Consider the following 20,918-nt stretch of genomic DNA (forward strand, 5'->3'; position numbering starts at 1 on the left):
CTTGGACCGCCATGATTCACTATACTCACTAGGTACACGACCCTTCGAACTTCGGGATTATCAGCACCTACACACAAGAACGATTTATCACTAGTGATCCCGTTTTCAGCATGATATAGAGCTATCATTTCTGTCTGCTTGCAACTCTCCTTTCTGTAATTCCCTTATTGTGATTTTTATGTTCAGCGGCAGCGTCCCTAACAATGTCCCGGTTCCTTGCTCTAGCCGATGTAACATCATCTGTGCCTCTCCCTGCTACTTCACGTCTGGCTTGAGAGGCTTCTTTTGAAATTAGTCGACTCGAGTGGTTGTCTTCCTTTGCGATTGATTTGTTATACATTGCTTCTCCCTCCATACGCGAACTCTGCAAGAGATCTTTCTCCTTACGTGAATCAAGGTCCTTCAACGATTCATTGTCGTTATGACTTCCAAGACCACCTTTCCTCGAAAAAAGATCATTCACGTAGATTGGTGAAACAGGGTTGACAAAAGGTGACATGCGGGTTCCATTTTCCCTCGCAGTGGCAGCAACCGGCAGTGAAGCGTCGGCTGTTGAAGTTGCCCTAGCCTTCAAACTTGACTGCTCGCCCACAATAATAGAAGTGTTGGAAGTAGATACTGGCCTTGACGAGGTCACGTAAGTTTTTAATTCTCCTGGTGTTGGTCTTGCTGAGCTAGACGTAGATGCCTCTCTCTCTCGTGTTAAGTTGGAGCTTACTAAACCAACTGATCCCGAGTTGGATTTTCGGTGTGCTGTCTTGCGGGCAGTGTAGTTTTGTCGGGGAGAGGGAACAATGCTTTCCGCCTCGGCGCCATTAGGTTTTGGCCTCGAAGATGAAATTTTAGTCATACCATCATTGCTACTGATGCCACAGTTTTGCTTTGAAAGAAATGTTGGTACTTGTATACGAGGCTCGTGGTCGGATTCACCTTCCGACAAAAGGCTATATGTTCCTCCGTTTCGATAATTTGGTACCTTTGATGGAGGCTTTTCTGATGTTTTAACGGGCGCATTTTCTTGCAATATGGCTGATTTCATCTTTCCTTCTGATATTGCTAGCGGAAAAGGTTCATCATCGGACGATAATGACAAATCGATGATTTTCTTATCACATTTCTCGAAGATTCTCTTGGGGCTTTCCTGGCGCTTCACTCTGACCTTCTCGTCACTCTCATCGTCCTCGGTAAGATCGATGACTTTAGATAAAGCCGCTCCGCTGCGACTTTCATCCACAGGACGTGATACATTGGTACCTCCAGGCATTTTGAGATCGGTGTCTTCGAAGCTGATCTCGTCTTAGACCAACTCCTTCCGCCTGTCGATTCGATATGCTACCTGTCGAGAAAGCAGGTTTTGACAAAAGATATGCGATTCATGACAGAAAAATATCTTTTATTTGAGGCAGATTTTGTTCCGTAATTGTCGTACGAGTTGATAAGCTTCAGGGGAAAGACTTCAATTCAAGTAACGTGATTTAATGCAAATATTAAACAGTGAATGGATCAGAATGGGTTGAAAAGAGTGCAAGTAAAAAGTATTATAAGGTTATGTATGATACAAAAGATGAGGAGATGAGAGATGAGAGATGAGGATGGATTGAAGATGACCTAGAGTTGCAATCTAAATATCATACTTCGGAAATACCTAGTGCTTGTATTTCCAAAGATATACTAGGTAAGATTACCTAGTAGGTAGTTGATCGTTTTATCCGTCAACCATACACGATTTGTCACTCTCTTCGCGTCTCGCTGGCTGCTGCTATCCACCGTCAGTGATCTTATTTCCATGAGGCTCGAAGTTGTACAATATTGGTGATGTTAGGTGATGTGAAGATGAGAGTAATTGAAAAATTATCGTAAAGATATGTTTTACCTACAATAAAAGAGAAGTTGTTTGTTTGCTGTTTGAGTGATGTTGGTTTTTTATTCCTTATTGTGAGGTTGTGGTTGCACGAACAAAATTTACATATTACCTAAGCAATCAGTGAGTTTCATAGTAAGTTATATCTACTAGGTACTGCAGATATAACTACTGCATAAATTTCAAAATGTTAGTAAATATATCATCTTCGCTCTCTCTTCCTTGATCCGCTGAATGTATAGAGTATAAACCTATCTCACCAGTGTGATCATAGTGAGGCTCAGTTCAAAACGAAACAAATATCTGTACAATTTGAGCAATGATTTTTTTTATATCAAAGTTTAAGCAGTTGCTGATCATTCCTTTCCTTCGTTGTTGAGTTAAAATCTTTTTGTTTACAGTCTTCATATCCTCCCTCATTACTAGCAAAGTTGGACTAGGGATGATTCCTGATGAAGATCACCAGGAGAGAACAAAAATCATTATCAATGCATAGTATATCATGTCACTCAAGTGTGTTCTATTTAGACAGATAGAGAACATCGGTCGTTGATGGAAAGAATTTCGTTGTGCAACTTTGCTTTCCTTGTGGAAGTCTATCTATTATATACGAGACAGTAGGAGCAGTAGTACACCGTGGGATTATTGATGTAATAAAGTCATCTCCCCCCTCACTTTGTCCGTCCACTGTTGTTAATCTTCGGAAACGATTGATCGTATCACGTGAAATGATACACGACCCTCATCACCAAAATATCACGTTGCTATCCGGTGCATACCGAAAAAGCGGAGAACTTGCACCATCCACCTCCATTATTTACTGCTGTCAAACTTCATCCTGAGAATTTCATGGCGAACATTCTGCTCCACAATGGCGTAAACGTCAGTTTATTGGGTGGAAAAATATCTCAAGTTTATCCGTGATCTTGCAGGGATAACCATACAGCTGTCAAGGAATATATTGCCGTTCTGATTGAACTTGTCGCCTGCCGAGTTAGGAATCTACCAAAGACTTGGCATATGTGGGACTCGACGTACACTAATTCATGTAGTTGCCGGATTTCGGTAGAACCATATTCCGATCGTTCAAGAAATTAATATCCCCAATGCAATGCCAATGTTACTACCCCTCTTCGGATCATGTTCGGGCTCAGAATCGTTCCACTGCTGTCAATCTATTGGGCGGCTTAGAGATACAGTTTGCTAAACCACCCTCGGTACAAATGACCCCAGACTGTCTGGCTGGCAGTGGGTCGCTTCGGACGGAATGCATACATATAAATATATATAGAGCTTGATCCTAAATATCCTTTCCTGGATCAAGCAATACGATTTCCTTCTTGTCTGCTGCACCATGTTGTTGCAATCACTATTTGCATGGGCGCTGGCTATTGGGCCATGCATCGCCCAAAACAGTACAAATAGCACATGGCCAATACACAACAATGGTCTGACTACGCAAGTTGAGTGGGACCACTATAGTCTGATGGTCGACGGGCAACGTTTCTTTCTATGGTCTGGGGAGTTTCATTACTGGCGGATCCCGGTACCTGAACTTTGGGTTGATGTCCTTCAAAAAGTTAAGGCTGCTGGTAGGTTGGGTTTTCCATTGGCTGCAAAAATTGTAACTCACTATGCCGCCAGGTTTTAACACGTTTGCCATCTATACGCATTGGTACTTTCATAATCCAAACCCTAACACGCTGGACTTCGAAAATGCGGCACACAATTTCACCAAGATTTTTGATCTCGCCAAGGAATTGGGAATGTTCGTGGTGTTCCGTCCGGGGCCCTATGTTAATGCCGAGTCTAACGCCGGAGCGTTCCCGTTATGGCTGACCACCGGAGCTTATGGGGCTCTGAGAAATAATGATGAAAGATACACTGAAGCTTGGACACCTTTCTGGGAAAAGGTTGCCTCCATTGTCGCACCGTATCAATTCACGAATGGAGGCAATGTTCTCACGTATCAAATTGAGAATGAGCTGGGCTCACAATGGCGTGGCACTCCATCAAACAAAGTACCCAATTTATCTTCCGTTGAGTACATGGAAGCATTGGAAGCCTCAGCACGAGCACACGGTATCACGATACCATTCCAGGCCAACGATCCCAATCTTAATTCGGATTCGTGGTCGAAAGACTTCTATGATGGTTATGGATCCGTGGACATCTACGGCATGGATTCTTATCCAGCGTGCTGGACCTGTAATTTGACCGAATGCGATTCCACGAATGGAGCATACAAAGCCTTCAACGTCATCGATTACTATGACCACTTCGAAGCAATTTCACCAACCCAGCCGTCATTTCTCCCGGAGTTTCAAGGCGGTAGTTTCAATCCTTGGGGTGGTCCCGAAGGAGGATGTCCAGAAAACTCCCCTGCCGACTTCGCGAATCTTTTCTATCGTAACAACGTTGGTCAGAGAGTGACAGCTATGAGTCTCTACATGATTTACGGAGGAACGAATTGGGGTTGGTTAGCTGCTCCTGTCGTGGCAACCAGTTACGATTATTCAAGTCCAATATCTGAAAACAGAATGATCAATGACAAGTATGCGGAGACCAAATTATTTGGCCACTTCCTTCGTGTGGCGAAAGATTTGACAAAGACCGACCGAATCGGAACCGGCAAAACTGCATCGACCAATCCAAATGTTGTTTATTCCGAAATTCGCAACCCAGATACTAATGCTGCATTCTACGTTACGATCCACAAAGAATCTACAGTTGGAACCAGAGAAGAATTTTACATCAACGCTAACACTTCCAAAGGCGCATTCAAAATTCCTCAGAAGGCTGCGTCAATCGTTTTGAATGGTTTCCAATCTAAGATTATTGTCACTGATTTCAATTTCGGTTCCCACTCCCTTTTGTACTCCACAGCTGAAGTCCTATCTCATTCCATCGTGGATGATCAAGATATTCTAGCTCTCTGGATGCCAACTGGTGAAGCTGGTGAGTTTGTTGTCACTGGCGCGAAGTCCGGAAGCGTTTCTAGTTGCGGAGGCTGCTCCTCCGTCGGGTTTTATCCACAGGGCGATGACCTTCTCGTGACCATTTCGCAATCCAAAGGCATCAGTGTTTTGACATTCGATGATGGTCTTCGTGTTCTCGTTATGGACAGGTCATTCGCATATGAATTTTGGGTTCCAGTTTTAACAGCTGATCCATTCAGTCCCGCGAATGAGACCGTCTTCGTTCAAGGCCCAAGCCTAGTCAGAAGCGCTGCCTATTCCTCAGATGGTTCGACTTTAGATCTCACCGGAGATAACAATGGAACTTCAACACAAATTCAGGTCTTCCCACCGAAGTCTGTCAGCAAAGTCACTTGGAACGGCCAAGTCATCACTACGGAGAAGACAGATTACGATAGCTTGATCGGTAGCCTTACTGGCCCTGCCCTTGATTCTTTGACTTTACCGACTATCTCGGGCTGGAAAGCCAATGACAGCTTACCGGAACGTTTACCAACTTATGATGATAGCTGGTGGGTTGCTGCTGATCACATGAATACTTCAAACCCAACCAAACCAGAAACGCTTCCTGTGCTCTACATTGATGACTACGGATATCATGTTGGTAATCATCTCTGGCGCGGAAGATTCGAGGGTTCAGCAAGCGGAGTATATCTCAGTGTCACTGGGGGTCGTGCCTTTGGATACAGTGCATGGTTGAATGGCGAGTTCATCGGCTCATATCTAGGAGCTGCTTACCCAGATACTGGAAAATTGACATTATCGTTCAGCAACGTAACTGTCAACTCAAACTCCACAAACATCCTTCTTGTCCTTCAAGACAACTCTGGTCACGACGAAACAAGTGAAGCACTCAATCCTCGCGGAATCAACAACGCAACTCTAATTAGTTCTTCTACCAAGAATTTCACATCCTGGAAAGTAACTGGTACAGCCGGTAAGCCAGATACAGCAATTGACCCTGTCCGCGGTATTCTCTCAGAAGGTGGTCTCTACGCAGAACGTCTCGGATGGCACCTGCCCGATTTCGACGACAGTGAATGGTCCTCCGCATCCCCAAGCAACGTATCCTCTTCAGCCGGCGTAACATTCTACCGCACGACCGTTTCCCTAGCCATTCCTACCGGCCTCGACGTGGCAATCTCCTTTACTCTTAAGGCATCTCCTTCCAACGCAGCTCTTCGCGTTCTCCTCTTCGTAAACGGATACCAATATGGAAGATTCAGTCCTTGGATTGGAAATCAAGTTGAATTCCCAGTACCACCTGGAATCTTGAATTATGATGGGGATAACGTTATTGGATTGAGTGTTTGGAGACAGGAAGAGGGGGACGAGAGTATGGGTGTTAATGTTGGGTGGAAGGTTACCGAGGCTTTTGCAAGTAGTTTTGAGCCGATCTTCGATGCGGCTTACTTGCAGCCTGGGTGGACCGACGAGAGATTACAATATGCTTGAGGTGGGTTAAATAACCGCTTAATGGCCGTAACGATGTTTACGATTTGATGTAAGATTAAGGAAAAGTCTATTGTATTATTTGAATATATTCTAAATGCAAAAGTTCTTTGCAACACATTTTATTCCCTACTGCTATTGTTCTAAATGCGATTTTGGTTCTACAATGCTTGCCTGTTTGAGTCGTTCCAACAAGGTGTGATTTCTACAAACTCATATAAGGTTACTCAAAGTAGCTCTTTGAAAGAGTAAAAAATCTTTTGCTCCCATGTAGCTTCAGTTACTAGCTTAATTAGGAAGGCGGTAACATGAGGCAGAAACTTTGGTAAAACCACTTCAACTCAACTCAGTTTGTAATAAAATGCGCAACCTCATAATCTTTAATCTAGATCTTTTTTTCAACGTGTTTATTGCCCTAGGCTTTTGAATCTTGAAGTTTTATAGGTTTTGAATTTTTATAGGTCTTGAATCCCTATAGACTATATAGGCTTCAATTTTTTGTAATTCAGAGACATATCTGGTTCACAGTTGCTGTCATGAATTTTATTTTATAAAATCACGCTTTTATTGATACCTGATCCTGTCATGGTTGTCTATTTACAAACCACTGCTATACTATCCAATATATTTTACCGTCCTCATTACTCCTTTCCACTATCCCATCCTCCTGCAATCAATATCCGGACACCACGATAAGTAAGCTCCATTAAAAGAAATCCTAGCACTTGTACATCAAAACTCCCTTCACCATTTATTATCCAAAGCATTCTTTCGATCGTACCCCTGATTTGGCAATGAATAGCTTGATCGTAACCAGCCCTAGCTAACAATGCACTCATATCTTTAGTAAACATCGTGTTGTCTTTATTAATATCCTCTACGTTCTCACCAAACTCGTCCTTTAGTCTGTCCCTCCCTTCTTTCAAACGCTCGGCGTCCTCGGAATAATTTTCTTCCAGAGCTTCAACTCCCTTTCGCCATTGGTCGCGTTCTTTATAGAATGCGACAATATATGCCGCATCGCCTATAGCTCCCCTATTTTCTAGAAGGTTTCCTTCAGACTGTCCTATCACGATTTCGAGTTGATCTTTGTATCCTTTAATTTCATTTTATCTCTTCTGTCTCCCTTTGTCGAGTTCTTCTTTGGTGGGTATGGATAGGCCTATACATTCTGGACAAAATGATGCCTCCTCAACTGGCAGACCCATGTCACTTTGGCCACAGCATCCTAATTCAAAGTCCCCAAATTTCCCCTTATTCTCTGCTTCTGGACACATTCCATTTCTGATACTTTCATGGCGGCACACGTGCAAGTATCGTCTCCTGAAGCACATGGTTGGCAAGCTTTGACAAGTTTGTTAATGGTATGCGGTGGTGTATTGTAAGACAGTTGAAAAAGGCCTGCTGTTTGTGCTTGATATTTCGAGTTCCTGATCGTTGGCGATGAAAGGGAAAGAAACAAAAGTAAAAGGGAATGCCTATCTCTTTTATAAGCATCTTGGGCGATGCTTGCGACGCATTTTGAAATGGAAAACATTTCGTATTAATCATGATATGATTATGAAAATGAAAGATATCTATATTCATGGGTCGGGTTCAGAATCATGAATATACGACCAACTTCACTGAAGTATATTCCTAAGCGATTAATGTAGAAATCAAATCTATCACTCGACGCGAATGTGTAATTTTGCGCGTCTTATGAAGTCAGAGCCAAGTAGAAATGATTCGCAGTCAGTGGTGGTAGTATGGAGATGCCATTATCAACCTTCTGAATCACCTATTATATGGTGCCATTGAAGTGAAGATGGATGAATTTCAATGATAATTTTACGAAATGACACTTCCTACCACTCATAAATTAAAGGAATTATCCAGTCAGAGTAAATAAAACCTGATATTGCACGAATCAAAATAACTGTTCGGCAGTCTATGACTTGTGCAAATGGAAATATCGTATAAGAGGTAGTAACGATTATATGATTCGAAATTCTGTGAACGAGGTTTGACTCACACACTTTCGGGACTAAGAATAACAGTGAATTCACTGCGCTCCCTGTAGTTATTTTTCTCGCCCGTTGGGACCTACCATCAGCTTGTGCTGTGTAGTCTATCAGACACTTATAATTTGAAGCTGCTTCAATTCAGTTAGTTATGAATTTTGAGGCTATGTGGAGTTGGTTATTTTGAAAGTATGATCTGGGTATCAAATTCTGTATTAAAGTATGGGGTAGATTTCATGTGGTTCTTAGAACCCCTGAATCTGAATCTGAATATAAATATGAATCTTAAGCTCTACTTGAAATGATGTAGATGACGTAGTATATCCTCACTTCAGATTCGTCATTAAGGCACCAAAAGCACCGCAAATCTGAAAGAAAATTCGAAATAGTTAGAATATAAAGGCTCTGTATGCGAAGGTAAGCACCCTCTAAAATATAACTGTTTCTTTTCTGTGTAGTAAATTCTTTCCCTCAAAAACCTTGAATCCGCCAAATCTCTCATGAGTATAACTCTGTTTCTCTATTTCAATAAACCTAACGCCATCTGATACTCTATCTCTATCAACGATCTGCTTTAACCTTCCTAATAAAATTCATCACCCATTTCCTTTCTTCAATTGATTCCATCCCTAACCTCTCTTCTTCGAACATCCATTTATGACCGAGAGCCTTGGGCATAAAGATCTTGATTTCAGGAACTTTTATTCTCCTTCTCGGAAGGGGTTTCGCTTCCACTTCTCCCGGATGTGTTCGACGAGTTCCGGCATTACTATTCTCGTCCTCCGCAATTTCCTCCACACAATTCTCGAAGCAAGCATTCAGAACCTCTTTACACCTCCCAATATCTTCTTTAGTAATCAATCCTATCTCTCTACCCTGCAAAACAATTTCCCTTAAATTTCTAAACCTCATATTTTCCCTCAGAGTCCTACCAATATCTCCCCAATTCCAAGCATGAGCAGGAATATGCAAAGATTGAACCACATCCAAAGGATCCCCAAAATCCCAATCCATCTCTCTACACCCATCACGAAAAATACTAGACCTGCTACCACTAGACCCAGCATCCGCTTCAATGACCCCAACAATCTTATTCATCGCCGCATTACCTCCCATCAACGCATCTACTACCACCACACTATCAACCTCCGGGTCAAAAAACGGATAATGAATTTTTTCAGTATCTTCTGTACCGAGAATATAAAAGCTCGGATGGTGTTTATAGTGGATTTTTCTTGCGTTCCGACTTTCCCGATTGATGCGGAAGGTTACGGGACTGGGTGAGCGACTACTTATGTGATCTGAGGATATGGTGATACCAATTGTACGGGAGCGTGAGTAGTTCCATATTCTGCGGCGGATTTTCGAGGGGAGATTTTGGAAAGTGGTAGTTTGGTGGTTATGGGGGTGGGTAGTTGGGGTGTTAAGGATGTAGGTGAAGGAAAATCGGGGATCTTGGATGCTGGGGTTGGTGGTTGGTTGAGCTGGAGCTGGAGCTGGAGCTGGATCTTGAGCTTGAGGGGTTGGTGTGGGCATAATAGGCTTGTTATAAGGGAATGTATATTTCCTTGGAGGCTTGGCGGAAGACGAGTTATGCTTGCGTGGAGCGGGATTGGCGAATGCTTTATAAGGTGAGATATAACTGCGAGTTGTTTGGGATCGAACCCATCTACGAGCAAAATATTTATGGGAGGATTTGTCTTTCATGTCTAGGGAACGTTAGATTATTATGAATAGTTTCCATTTCTTTATGTTGTACCAACACTGACCATCTTTCTTTGTAGATCTCATATTCAGATAGATGTGTGAAAATGAAGATAAGTGGAGTTAAAGGTGAGCAAGTGTGTGGAGGTAGCTTTGTCAGGAACTTTGTTTCTTCACCTTCAGCTTTCACGTCTAGCTTGAGATGTTTCTAGGAGAATGAAGTTTCTGGATGTCGCTAGATTGCGTGTGTAGTCTTAGCAAATTAAGGATAGATTGAGGTTCAAGACCTCGGGAGTATAAGTAATGAGAATAATTGTAAGCGAAAGCCGTATTACCGAGAAATTTGTGAATCGGTTAAGGTAGTGAGTGAATCTTCCCCACCGAGCAGAAGAGAACGAAAACGAAAAGAGGCGCGATGCAGTTAATTCGAAGGCTGGTCAAACGCAACAATGAGCTACATCTCTCTTCTACCTAAATATCCCTATATCAAATCAATAAGGAACTTGGAGCTGGAGATGTTTGAATAGAGAAAGACTAGCGCAAAAATAATTGGTACTTTTGATTTCATTGTCATCTTGTGCTGATATCGACCAAACTCATTCTTTGCTTAAGTGTTGCCACCAAAATGAAGAAGGTGCGACTCGATTCCACTTATATTATCCCATCTCATCACATCACATCCTATCCCAACTAAACTCACTCTTCTCAAGACGACCAGGCAAAGAAATAGCTGATGATCAAAACTCCAAAGATACACATACCTACCTTAGGTAGCTAGTTACTAACCCCTTCCACAGCTCTAAAAAGCTTCTATTACATTTTAAAAGATTCCATCCTTCCAACTCCAATCCCTACAAGCACGTTCTCGATTCAAGATATATCACATATTACGCTCCCATCCCTGCAATTTTACCGAGCCAAATTTACTCCATCGTGCGATGAGAAGAGGCTTAGCTTAATCCAACCGTCTCGCTTAGAAAAGGTCATACGTGATGTGATATATGAGGATCATTAGATACGGCAGAAAAACAAACAGTGCGGTGAAAAGAGCGAATAATCTCGCTTGTGATATGATGAAAGCCGCAGGGAGATATATGGAGAGTTTAGATATTACTGGAAATAGTATGATATACAATAGTATTATTTTTGCCAGGAAGGAAGCAAACAATGCCATGATTGTAGGGCCGCTGGTTCCACTCATTGAAAAGTGAAAAATTGTTTCCTGCAGTGAATATAGTCACCAAATCAAATTTTGATATCTAATCAGGGTATCCTCTACCTCGGACGTTGCAACCTTGTGAGCTAAGAATTTACAAACTTTTTCGCATGTCTCTCTTCTCCACCGGATGTCCCAAACGCCATCATGAAAAATATCACAGAAATATGAAGCTTGTCTTCATCCGCAGGGGGTGTTTATCACGAGTGATGTGTGTATGAATATGATGCTCATTCGAGAAAGAAAATTTTGCACTTTGTCAAAAATAGATATTATTGATGATTACTATCCCTAACGTTAACATGTGGTATTCGAGCAAAATCTGAACAAATTAGAAATCACTCGAATAAACCTAGCATCTTTTCCATTCTCACAACCACCACTCATCCATCCACCCACAAAACCAACCTAATAAGCAACCATACTAGTTAATCCATCCATCTCCCTTTGGAAATTCCTGTGCTGCGAAATATTATACGTAAACGCGTCCAAGAAATTCTTAGCACCCTTCACCATATTCAATCCCTCCTCGGATTTACCCACACCCTCGGCCGTCACAACACCATGCGAATCCACCACTTCGCCAGAAGTACTAAATGTCATACCTTCAACTTCACATGCGGCTCGTACGAGTTTTACACCTTCACCTGTGGCTCCAATAGCCTTACAATGACCGAACGCTTCGCGGATCCAGTGGATTACTCGTCCTTGTTTGAGTAAAGTAGAAACGTGTTCGCCGCCAGGAATGTAGATAGCGTCGAACAATGTACTTCTCATACCTTCGAAGTGATGATCTGCACTTACGCTCTTGACGCTAGAACTGTTGATTGGTTGTCTCTTGGGACCGATGGTAAATGGAAGAGCGCCGGCTGCGGTCAGTGCTCCCTTTACGGCTTCGTATTCGAGGAAATTGAAGCCATCGGCAATAATAATTGCAACCATACGAGATTTAATCGTAGCTGGTAAGCCTAGAGCTTCGGGAGTAAAATCAAATTGTGAAAGGCCTTTTGTCTTTTTACCGTGATTGGGACGTCCCGCTTTAGTAGGGGTAGGGGCACCAGCTTTCTCAGCTACGGCTTGTGCTAGGTAGAGATCAATATCTGTTAGTCGTTCAACCATACGTTCATATACGACAGGATCATCGCAGTGATCAAGCTCGAAGCTTAGAGCATTGATAATGTGAGACTTTTCAACCTCAGAAACTGAGTTCCAGAATAATTGAGCTTGGTTGTAGTGTTCCTTGAATTTTGAGGAGCTGAGACGTTGTTTCATGGCTGCAATCTTCTGAGGGTATTCGTAGTAGGCGCCCTCTGATTGCTTTGCTGGGGGAATGACAGTATCTCGATTCGGCCAGTAATTAATCTTGCCTTTGGTGATTCGGTGTCGCATTTGACCGTCTCGGTGGTTGTTCATAACAGGGCATACTGGTCGGTTTATAGGGAGCTCTTGCCAATTTACACCTAAGCGTGAAAGTTGGGTATCAAAGTAAGAGAAGTTACGGCCTTGAAGAAGAGGATCATCTGAAAAGCCAATGCCAGGCACAAGATGTGCGGTGCAAAAAGCAGCTTGCTCTGTTTGTGAGAAAAACTCATCAACATTCTTGTTGAGCTCCAGTTCTCCAATGTATCTGACGGGGATAATATCTTCAGGCCAAACTTTAGTCGCGTCCAAGATGTCAAAGTCAAATTCATCTTGACGACTTTCCTCGCAAACTTGAATTCCGAACTTCCATTTGGGGTATGATCCACTTTCAATAGCTGTCCAGAGGTCTTTGCGGTGAAAATCCGGATCTTGACCAGCGATCTTTAATGCCTCATCCCAAACTAGAGAATGAACCCCTAGAGTTGGGGTGAAGTGGAATTTTACGAATGATCGTTTGCCTTCGGCATTTATTAAAGTATATGTATTGACGCCGAACCCTTGCATCATCCTATAAGACCTTGGAATTCCTCGATCTGACATGGCCCACATAAACATGTGAGTAGCTTCGGTGTGTAAGAATTGGAAATCCCAAAAGTTATTATGTGCCGATTGGGCTTGAGGGATTTCATTATCAGGTTCCGGCTCTGTGAAAAGTCAGTAACCATGGATGTATGTTTGGGAAAGAAGTACTTACTTCCGGCATGAATGATATCGGGAAATTTAAAAGCATCTTGAATGAAGAAAACCGGAATGTCGTTTCCAACAATATCCCAATTACCCTCGTCAGTATAAAATTTGACAGCAAAACCTCGCACATCTCTGACTGTATCAGCACTTCCACGAGAACCTAATACTGTCGAAAAGCGGACGAAAACTGGGGTCGTGCGAGAGGTATCTGTAAGAACCCCGGCACTTGTAACATCCTATACTTCATGTCAGCCCCGATTTTTAGGAATGATTTTCAAGATCAAGATACCTACATTAGCACTCTCGTAAAGTTTGAAGTTACCAAAAGCTCCAGCACCACGTGCATGGACAACTCGTTCTGGTATGCGTTCATGATCGAACTTCATAATCTTCTCCCTTCCAAAGTTATCCTCTAGCAATAACGGACCTTGGCGATCACCATCCGAAGCAGATAGCCATTTATCATGATTACCAGATTTAACACCAAAGTCACTGGTAAGACACTCGTTTTTACTGGGTTCTCTGATTTCTGGCTGCATATCTGCAACCTTCTTGTTAGACGACATAGCTGAAGCTACCGCTTCTCCAGCTTTTTGCATCGTAACACCAACAACTGACTGCATTATTTCGGTTTTGATAGTAGTTGGGTATGAAAAGGGTGAAAATAATCAGGTCAAAAGAATGAAGAAAGTAGAATGAAAAGATAGGCAAATATGTAAATCTCGATATCCTACCGAGAATGCCATAACATCCTAATGATATTACATCATGGATCTGAAGCGGGGTTTTCTATTATTTATAAGGTGACGCAACAGCGCAACTCCGCGCCAATAAGGTTAATGGCATTGAGCATCTTTCGTATAATCTTTATTTCTTATATGAAGATCGAACAAGTATCAAAAATATTCTAGACATTAGGATTCAATTGTATGGTCGCAAGTTTTAGGAGCTTGTGCTCCTTTTTTTAACCGGGTAGGTAATGGATGCGGTAGTTGAAAATACCTCAATGAGGTTAGTGGTTGATGTCATAAACGGTAGGAAACGAGTGTTAGTCAGCTGTCATTTATCCAATTAAATCATTCAAATCATTCAAATTTTAATAAATTTCCAAATAAAAATTAATAAAATTAACAATTATCAAATAATAAATAATAAATTTTATATTTCTTTAAAGAGAGTAGATGATTTCTGACATAGAAATATACTTTCGTTAAGCCCCGGCGCTTTTCAAGCCGGAGCTAGGATGGGAGGACTAAAAAGTTTTATAATATAATTAGATATTGGGTCTGAGGTCCCAACAATTACAAGTCGGACATCCCTTCTATGGTGTAATGGTTAGCACGTCGGATTTTGATTCCGGAGATATTGGTTCGATTCCTATTAGAAGGTTCTTCAAGAACTTTCTTTCATTCCATATTCAGTTTGAAGCTGAGATCAGAGGGTTGCTTTTTTGTCATTTTTCCGCGTGTCTAACGTTATTTTTTTTTGGTGGTTCCATATGTTTTTCTCGCTTAGACAATGCTAGCCAAGATTACGAAGATCCATAAGTGGGTCTGGATGGCCAAAGCTTATCAATTATTAATCAAATGCACGTGATGGTACCATCCAACACAGCACCGCTTCAGCTAACCATCAGCTTAGAACCCCTTTCTAATTTGTCCATCTTTTCTGTATATATATTCTGTATCACTTTGTACGATACACCCTCATGCAAGAGCCGCCCCGAAAACGTGTACGAGCGCGAAATGCATGCGACAGTTGCCGTAAGCGGAAGAGGAAGTGTGACGGCGCAGCACCATGTGCTGAATGTGTAGGCTATGAATATCCATGTAGCTTTTCTATCAAAACAACCACGGTTAGCCCTACGAATAAAGCAAATTCACCTCACGATTCAATATTCAATGGAAGACAACCTCACAATAGTACTACAACTAGTACATCAAGTGCTGAACCCTCGCCCCTTACAATAAATGGAGAAAATAGTTCAAATTTGGCTTTTGTGATTAACGCAAAATCAGAAGAAAACTCAGCGAAATTATCTGCCGAAGAGAGCACCAAGAAAAGCACTACTATCAATGAATCCTCGAATGATTTATCGATTTTGGAGCCAGACAAATGCAGATTTACCAGCGCAAATAGTGCCATTGCCTTCCCGAGATGTCTAGGAATGGAAATGGAGATGGTAACACCTCCACGTCTTCATAGTTACGCATGGAATGCCGGGATTCGCACAGAAGCACCGAGACCAAATTATATGCGTTTGCATGAGTTTTGTTGTTGGGGATTTGCATCCTCAGCAATTGATGTCTATTTTGAACAAATCAACCCCGTTTTTGGAATGCTAGAAAGGGAAGGGTTTCGGCACAAGTGTGAGGTTTTCTGGAAAGATGACACGGGAAGTGTTGGATTCGAGGCACTTATCTGTGGAGTTGTGTCTCTGGGTTCTTTATTTTCGAGACGGACTGGATGTGTGCTCGAGTGTAATATCTTCGAGCATGGTCGATGCTTACTGGAGCAGGGATCACAGAGGCATGGAGATATGTCTCTTGACCATGTGATGGCATGGACTTTACGAGCTCTTTACCTCCGGTCGACAAGTCGTCCCAATTTGTCTTCATTGGCAATATTTACGACGGTCCACTTAGCTGAATCAATTGGCCTTCATCGAGAATTGGATAGCGTCGTCTTCGCCGTTGATGGATCGAGGAAGGTTTTTACTCCCGACATATTAGAACTACGTCGAAGGGTCTTTTGGATTGTGATGTCATTGAATCAATTATTCGCTGCCGAATATGGACGTTCGAAAGTTTCCTTGGAAAATGTGAGATGCCGAAAACCGATCGCCAAGGAAGGAGATTCTATCAGCGACTTGATTGCAATGACAGAACTACTATCTTCATGCTCTGACCCATGCGTTGACCCTGATTCTTTGCGAATATCAATCGAAAACTTGTCGATCTTACCGTGTAATAATCCAGGATTAGCCCTAATCAAAGCAGATGTTGTCTTGTGTCTGTCTCGAAGGCTTCACCTGACGTATTCAAAGTTCTCTTCAGGTGTCTTGAACACTATCATGGTGATTCTCCGCGCCGCCTTTAAGGAATCACAAAAGCTTTCAGAAAGAACACTACCCTGGTGGAATGTGATCAGCGTCCCATTCAACACAGTTTGTCTTCTCTTGTCTATTAACACACGCCAAAGTATATCCCACCTACCCCAAGCAATGCATACCCTAGAAACTGTTAGCAAATTATGGGACACCCATCTGTCAAGAGAGGCGCTACAAACTGCGCAAATGTTGGTTAATCGATTCGTCGAGATAAAACGCGAAGATCAGGTGGTTCTGGAATCCCTTCATCGGACTGTTGATCACCCTTACGCGTCTTCGAGTAATCAGAATTGGACAGGGACCTTTGGTAATGATCTATTTGAGGGGTTCAATGGACAGGACTTTGGCTGGGCACAGTTTTTCGGCGACGCTGTGGGTTAAGTGAGCTTGGGCGTCTTTGCAATATCATCTTTCCAATCCCAAACCATTTATATACATCTCATTCTATTGCGGATAACTCACGTAATTATAAAAATTCGTTGAAAGACCGTGGACGTGTCATAATAATAACTATTAGAGTAATTTGTACGTACTTCAGACATCTTCGACAGCAATTAGTAAATGATGGAAACATGAACAATTTATGTGTCTATCTTTAATAATCCCCACTTCTCCATGAAAAGATCGACTGGTGGACCTCTTCCGCAATATCCACTCCATCCACCTATCCATTACACACTTCGAGTGAGCATCAGATTTATTAAAATAATTCCAGTTTTTCTAATAGCGAGAATTCATCTCTACAAATATACTTCATGAGGTTAATCAAATCCACTTTTTCCTAACTTTATATAATTCTGGCGATTATATCATCAGGACCTGATGTCGGAAAGTTAATGGTGGCAAGCGAGATGGGTGTCGCTTCATCAAAATATAATAATTGTATCCATACCGTTATTCTTTCCAAAGGAGCTCGTAGAGATTGATTATACGTTTTCAGCTGCTCTATATATATTCTCGGTGTCCTTCACTACCTGCTTATAGTATTTTTCACCAACGTATTTATTTGTACTCATTACTAACAGTAATTAATTCAAAAAGAGAAGGAACTTCTTAGTATTACTACTGCTATAAATAGTATAAATATATCTTTCATTTCTCAAATGGACAATCATCTGAATATACATACTTTACATTTTCCAATCGATATTCATATAAACTTCATAAATGCCGAAAAAGACCGATCACCCTCATAACCTTAACCGACCATCGATTCGATCGAGAGCTGTTAGATCGAGTTATTCCAATCAAGGATATTAAGCTAATTCTTCCAAGCTGTCGGTTGGAGTTGACGAGGATGAAGAGGTCAATATTTTTAGCGAACACTAATATGGGATTGCACTTGAGAAGAATGGCCTTGGGAGTACATAGATAATCTTAAAAATTATCTACCATCCCAAAACCTCAAGTTCGTAAGAGACAAGAAATCATAGAGCATTATAATAACTCGAGAAGAAGGCCGTGAAGTAAAAGCATCCAGTAGTCGGTAGTGAAGATAAGAGCAGCAATGAACTCATCACACTTAAGGTGGAGAATATTCAAAAGACCTTTGATCATCCCGGATGTTTAAAGATCGAGATCGTTTATATTTCATACGTTATTCGAGGTCAATATTCAAATCATCTAATAAGCTTTTGATGATATTTATTCTCCAGATTCCGACTGAGAAGCATATATTATTATAAATTCCTAGGAGTTTTAAACTCCTTATTCATTCCATGATATCAGATGATAATCCCACATCGCCAAAATTTTTCCTAGCTAGCTTAGAATTCTTCTGCCTTTTAAGATCAGATGATTAAATAGCATTGTTAAAAACATCGCAATCCTAGGTATGCAGGTACTTGCCCTTCCCATCGCCTATCTCAAAAAAAAAATCCCTTCACTCCCCATCATCTCCCCAAAACCCCCTCCACAACTTCCGCCACCCCAATAATCTTCTCCTCTTCACAAACTCTCCCCACAATCTGTATCCCCACTGGCGCATCATCATATATCTCCGCATCATATGCCGTCCAATTTCTCGAATCCTTCTCGCTAACCGGTACATAAGCATGAAGTTCATCCATATGCTTATCCGCATGCGTGATTGGAATCACCAATGCTGTATAATCAAGCAGATTGAGTACTTCCGTATATGCTAATTTTTATTAGCATCAGCTCGCATCACATTATTTACACAAGTTTGTTTAAAGAATATACCGAGATGTACCCATTTTCCAGGTATAACGGCAGCATGAGGTGCTGCTGGCATCAATACTGCATCAACCATATTCCCATCTGCATCTGCTGTACTATTCCAGTAATCAGAGTATGCTTGCCTATAATCTCGCAGTTGCAGTGCTCGATCTTGGTATTCGAGAAGAGACATTGGTGATTTTAACGTGTAGAAGTCTTGTAAATCATTGATTAATGGTTCCCCGGATAACGCTAACTGCTGCTGGATATGTTGGGAACCATCCGCGTTCATTATAGCTGGCTGTAGGAATATTAGTTGCTGGACATATACATGGAAAAAATGGAACAACATGCGTGAAGTCGCTCTGGTATACTATGAGATGGTGGACACCAATCTACGACCTGAATCTATTATTAGCACGCACGTGTGTAATCATACACCACAACAAAGGCATACCTCATGTCCTGCATGTTTCAAAGCATTGACAACTATTTCCAGTGCACGCGTAACAGGCGGATGAGGTTGTATCATTCCATCCCACGAAAATATGCCAAATTTGAGCCTTTTTCTGGCTTTGAGTCTATCCTCCTTACGCCAAGGAATTGGAACAACAGCGGGATCGCGAAGCCAAGGTGAGGTCGAGAGGAGACTGCTCATGACTAATTCTAGACCTTCGAGTGAGCGTGAAAGGAAACCTACGGAGGAGGGGATTAGTGTTTGCCCAGGGTTCTGCGGAAGAGTAATCAGTATGAATAGTGAGTTTTGAGGAACGGCTAGGAGACAATAGCGTGTTGGACGAACAGTATTAGCAACTCCTCTGTAGGAAAATCGATTATGGCTGGGCTTAATGCCGTAAATGCCGCAAAATGCAGCGGGGACACGAACAGAACCTGCTGAACTGCTGTTAATCAAGAGTTCAGAGTTATGAAGAAGGGAATGATATACCGATATCGGTACCCATTCCCAGTGAACTTCCGCCCGTCGAAATAAGTGCTGCTTCGCCTGTAATAATGCCTTAGACCATGGACGTTCACACCGAGAAAGAATTGTCAAATACCTCCAGAAGAGCCTCCACAGGACAAAAGTCGATTGACTGGATTAAGTGTCTGGCCGATGATATTATTTATAGTTTCATCATACTAGATACCAATTATCATAATGCTACTTCAGCTCAACCAAAAATCAAAGCTTACGAGAACAGTTTGTGGCAAGCTGGTCTATCAGTTGTCAGCTTAAGTATATATGCTCCAGAAGTTGTGGGAGATACATACCTTACAGAAAACCACAGCACCTTGTCCTTCCAAATCTGAAATAACCTGACTTTCTACCGCTTCCACCTTAGTACTATCACCATCTCCTTCAAAAGTGCCAATCCATCCAACATAACCCATGGTAGTATCTGAACCTTTGACATGGAATTGATCTTTAACACTTATTGGAAGACCATGAAGAAATCCCTTTACCGACCCCCGGCCCTTTTCAAAAGATTTATCTAACTTCCTAGCCTTTTCCAAAGCTTCGGGTATCATTATATTGAGCAAGCAAGGATTCTATTTGAGTGAGTTGCATATCTCTTTTGAAACATTTTAAATGGGAGCACAATTCAGAATAGGATGGATCGGAATGATGGAACTTACAATTTGGTGGGCAATACAAGAAATCTTGCAAGAAGCCCGTACACATTGAACAGCGGTCCATTCTCCATTCCAAATCCTCCTTAGTATTGAAATTGGATCATGGTTTAGGTATTCTTGTTCAAATCGATCCAGATATTTGCAAATAAAAGGTCCCGTGATGCTCCGCTGCATTCTCGCATATGAGAGATCACTCGGCGAAAGTCTCCAGTCAAAGGGAATTTTTTTCATAATAAAAGTGGTTCTTTCTGCTGCTAGTGTTCCCCAGGAGTAAGACATTATGTCTTCGTTCGGCAACAGTAGAAATTGCTATGTACTTATTGGTGAGGTTCGATCTAAGAGAAGAGATATTGTAGGACTGTAGCACCACAGAAAAAGAGCATTTCAAGAAAAAAAAAAATCCTGTATGTAAAGGGAAGTGAATAAAATATCACTTATCGCATGTTGTGTGATTGAGCTGCCATATGTGAATAAATGTCGGACATGGTTGCACCGCAGTTTGAGAGGTGAATATCCATCTGATGACAGTCAAGGCTAGGTTAACCGACTCTTGCCATGATTGGCCAGACTCAATAACGTGGATTGAATTGCATAATATCTGTGACATGCTGCAGCACGATTGTATATCAAAACAAAGTTTCCACCCATTTCCTCATCAAAGGGGTTGAAGGAA

At 41.8% G+C, this 20,918-nt stretch overlaps 7 protein-coding genes and 1 non-coding gene across 8 annotated transcripts; 3 read left to right on the forward strand and 5 right to left on the reverse strand.

Annotated features, from left to right (window-relative positions):
- Positions 1-124: 124 nt before the first annotated feature.
- SS1G_02780 (predicted protein) lies at positions 125-1,264 on the reverse strand (the record flags this gene model as incomplete). The annotated part of the gene is made up of 1 exon (XM_001596510.1): positions 125-1,264. One exon carries the CDS (start codon positions 1,262-1,264, stop codon positions 125-127), a length of 1,140 nt encoding a protein of 379 aa, XP_001596560.1.
- A 1,951-nt stretch (positions 1,265-3,215) lies between these two features.
- Positions 3,216-6,294, forward strand: SS1G_02781 (hypothetical protein; the record flags this gene model as incomplete). The annotated part of the gene is made up of 2 exons (XM_001596511.1): positions 3,216-3,453; positions 3,506-6,294. 2 exons carry the CDS (start codon positions 3,216-3,218, stop codon positions 6,292-6,294), a joined length of 3,027 nt encoding a protein of 1,008 aa, XP_001596561.1.
- Positions 6,295-6,932: 638 nt separating this feature from the next.
- On the reverse strand, positions 6,933-7,399 carry SS1G_02782 (predicted protein; the record flags this gene model as incomplete). Its single annotated transcript, XM_001596512.1, has 2 exons — positions 6,933-7,326; positions 7,365-7,399. The coding sequence occupies 2 exons, from the start codon at positions 7,397-7,399 to the stop codon at positions 6,933-6,935; spliced, it is 429 nt and encodes a 142-aa protein (XP_001596562.1).
- Positions 7,400-8,855: 1,456 nt separating this feature from the next.
- Positions 8,856-10,085, reverse strand: SS1G_02783 (predicted protein; the record flags this gene model as incomplete). Its single annotated transcript, XM_001596513.1, has 2 exons — positions 8,856-10,003; positions 10,064-10,085. 2 exons carry the CDS (start codon positions 10,083-10,085, stop codon positions 8,856-8,858), a joined length of 1,170 nt encoding a protein of 389 aa, XP_001596563.1.
- Positions 10,086-11,622: 1,537 nt separating this feature from the next.
- On the reverse strand, positions 11,623-13,946 carry SS1G_02784 (hypothetical protein; the record flags this gene model as incomplete). The annotated part of the gene is made up of 3 exons (XM_001596514.1): positions 11,623-13,280; positions 13,331-13,559; positions 13,617-13,946. The coding sequence occupies 3 exons, from the start codon at positions 13,944-13,946 to the stop codon at positions 11,623-11,625; spliced, it is 2,217 nt and encodes a 738-aa protein (XP_001596564.1).
- A 694-nt stretch (positions 13,947-14,640) lies between these two features.
- SS1G_14553 lies at positions 14,641-14,712 on the forward strand. Its single transcript has one exon. It is a non-coding gene; the product is annotated as a tRNA-Gln (tRNA).
- Positions 14,713-15,031: 319 nt separating this feature from the next.
- Positions 15,032-16,813, forward strand: SS1G_02785 (hypothetical protein; the record flags this gene model as incomplete). Its single annotated transcript, XM_001596515.1, has 1 exon — positions 15,032-16,813. The coding sequence occupies one exon, from the start codon at positions 15,032-15,034 to the stop codon at positions 16,811-16,813; it is 1,782 nt and encodes a 593-aa protein (XP_001596565.1).
- A 1,511-nt stretch (positions 16,814-18,324) lies between these two features.
- On the reverse strand, positions 18,325-20,524 carry SS1G_02786 (hypothetical protein; the record flags this gene model as incomplete). Its single annotated transcript, XM_001596516.1, has 7 exons — positions 18,325-18,572; positions 18,635-18,911; positions 19,068-19,306; positions 19,669-19,750; positions 19,805-19,828; positions 19,883-20,161; positions 20,249-20,524. The coding sequence occupies 7 exons, from the start codon at positions 20,522-20,524 to the stop codon at positions 18,325-18,327; spliced, it is 1,425 nt and encodes a 474-aa protein (XP_001596566.1).
- Positions 20,525-20,918: the final 394 nt, after the last annotated feature.

This window comes from Sclerotinia sclerotiorum, genomic scaffold (genome assembly GCF_000146945.2).
Source record: "Sclerotinia sclerotiorum 1980 UF-70 scaffold_3 genomic scaffold, whole genome shotgun sequence".
Taxonomy (NCBI): domain Eukaryota; kingdom Fungi; phylum Ascomycota; class Leotiomycetes; order Helotiales; family Sclerotiniaceae; genus Sclerotinia; species Sclerotinia sclerotiorum.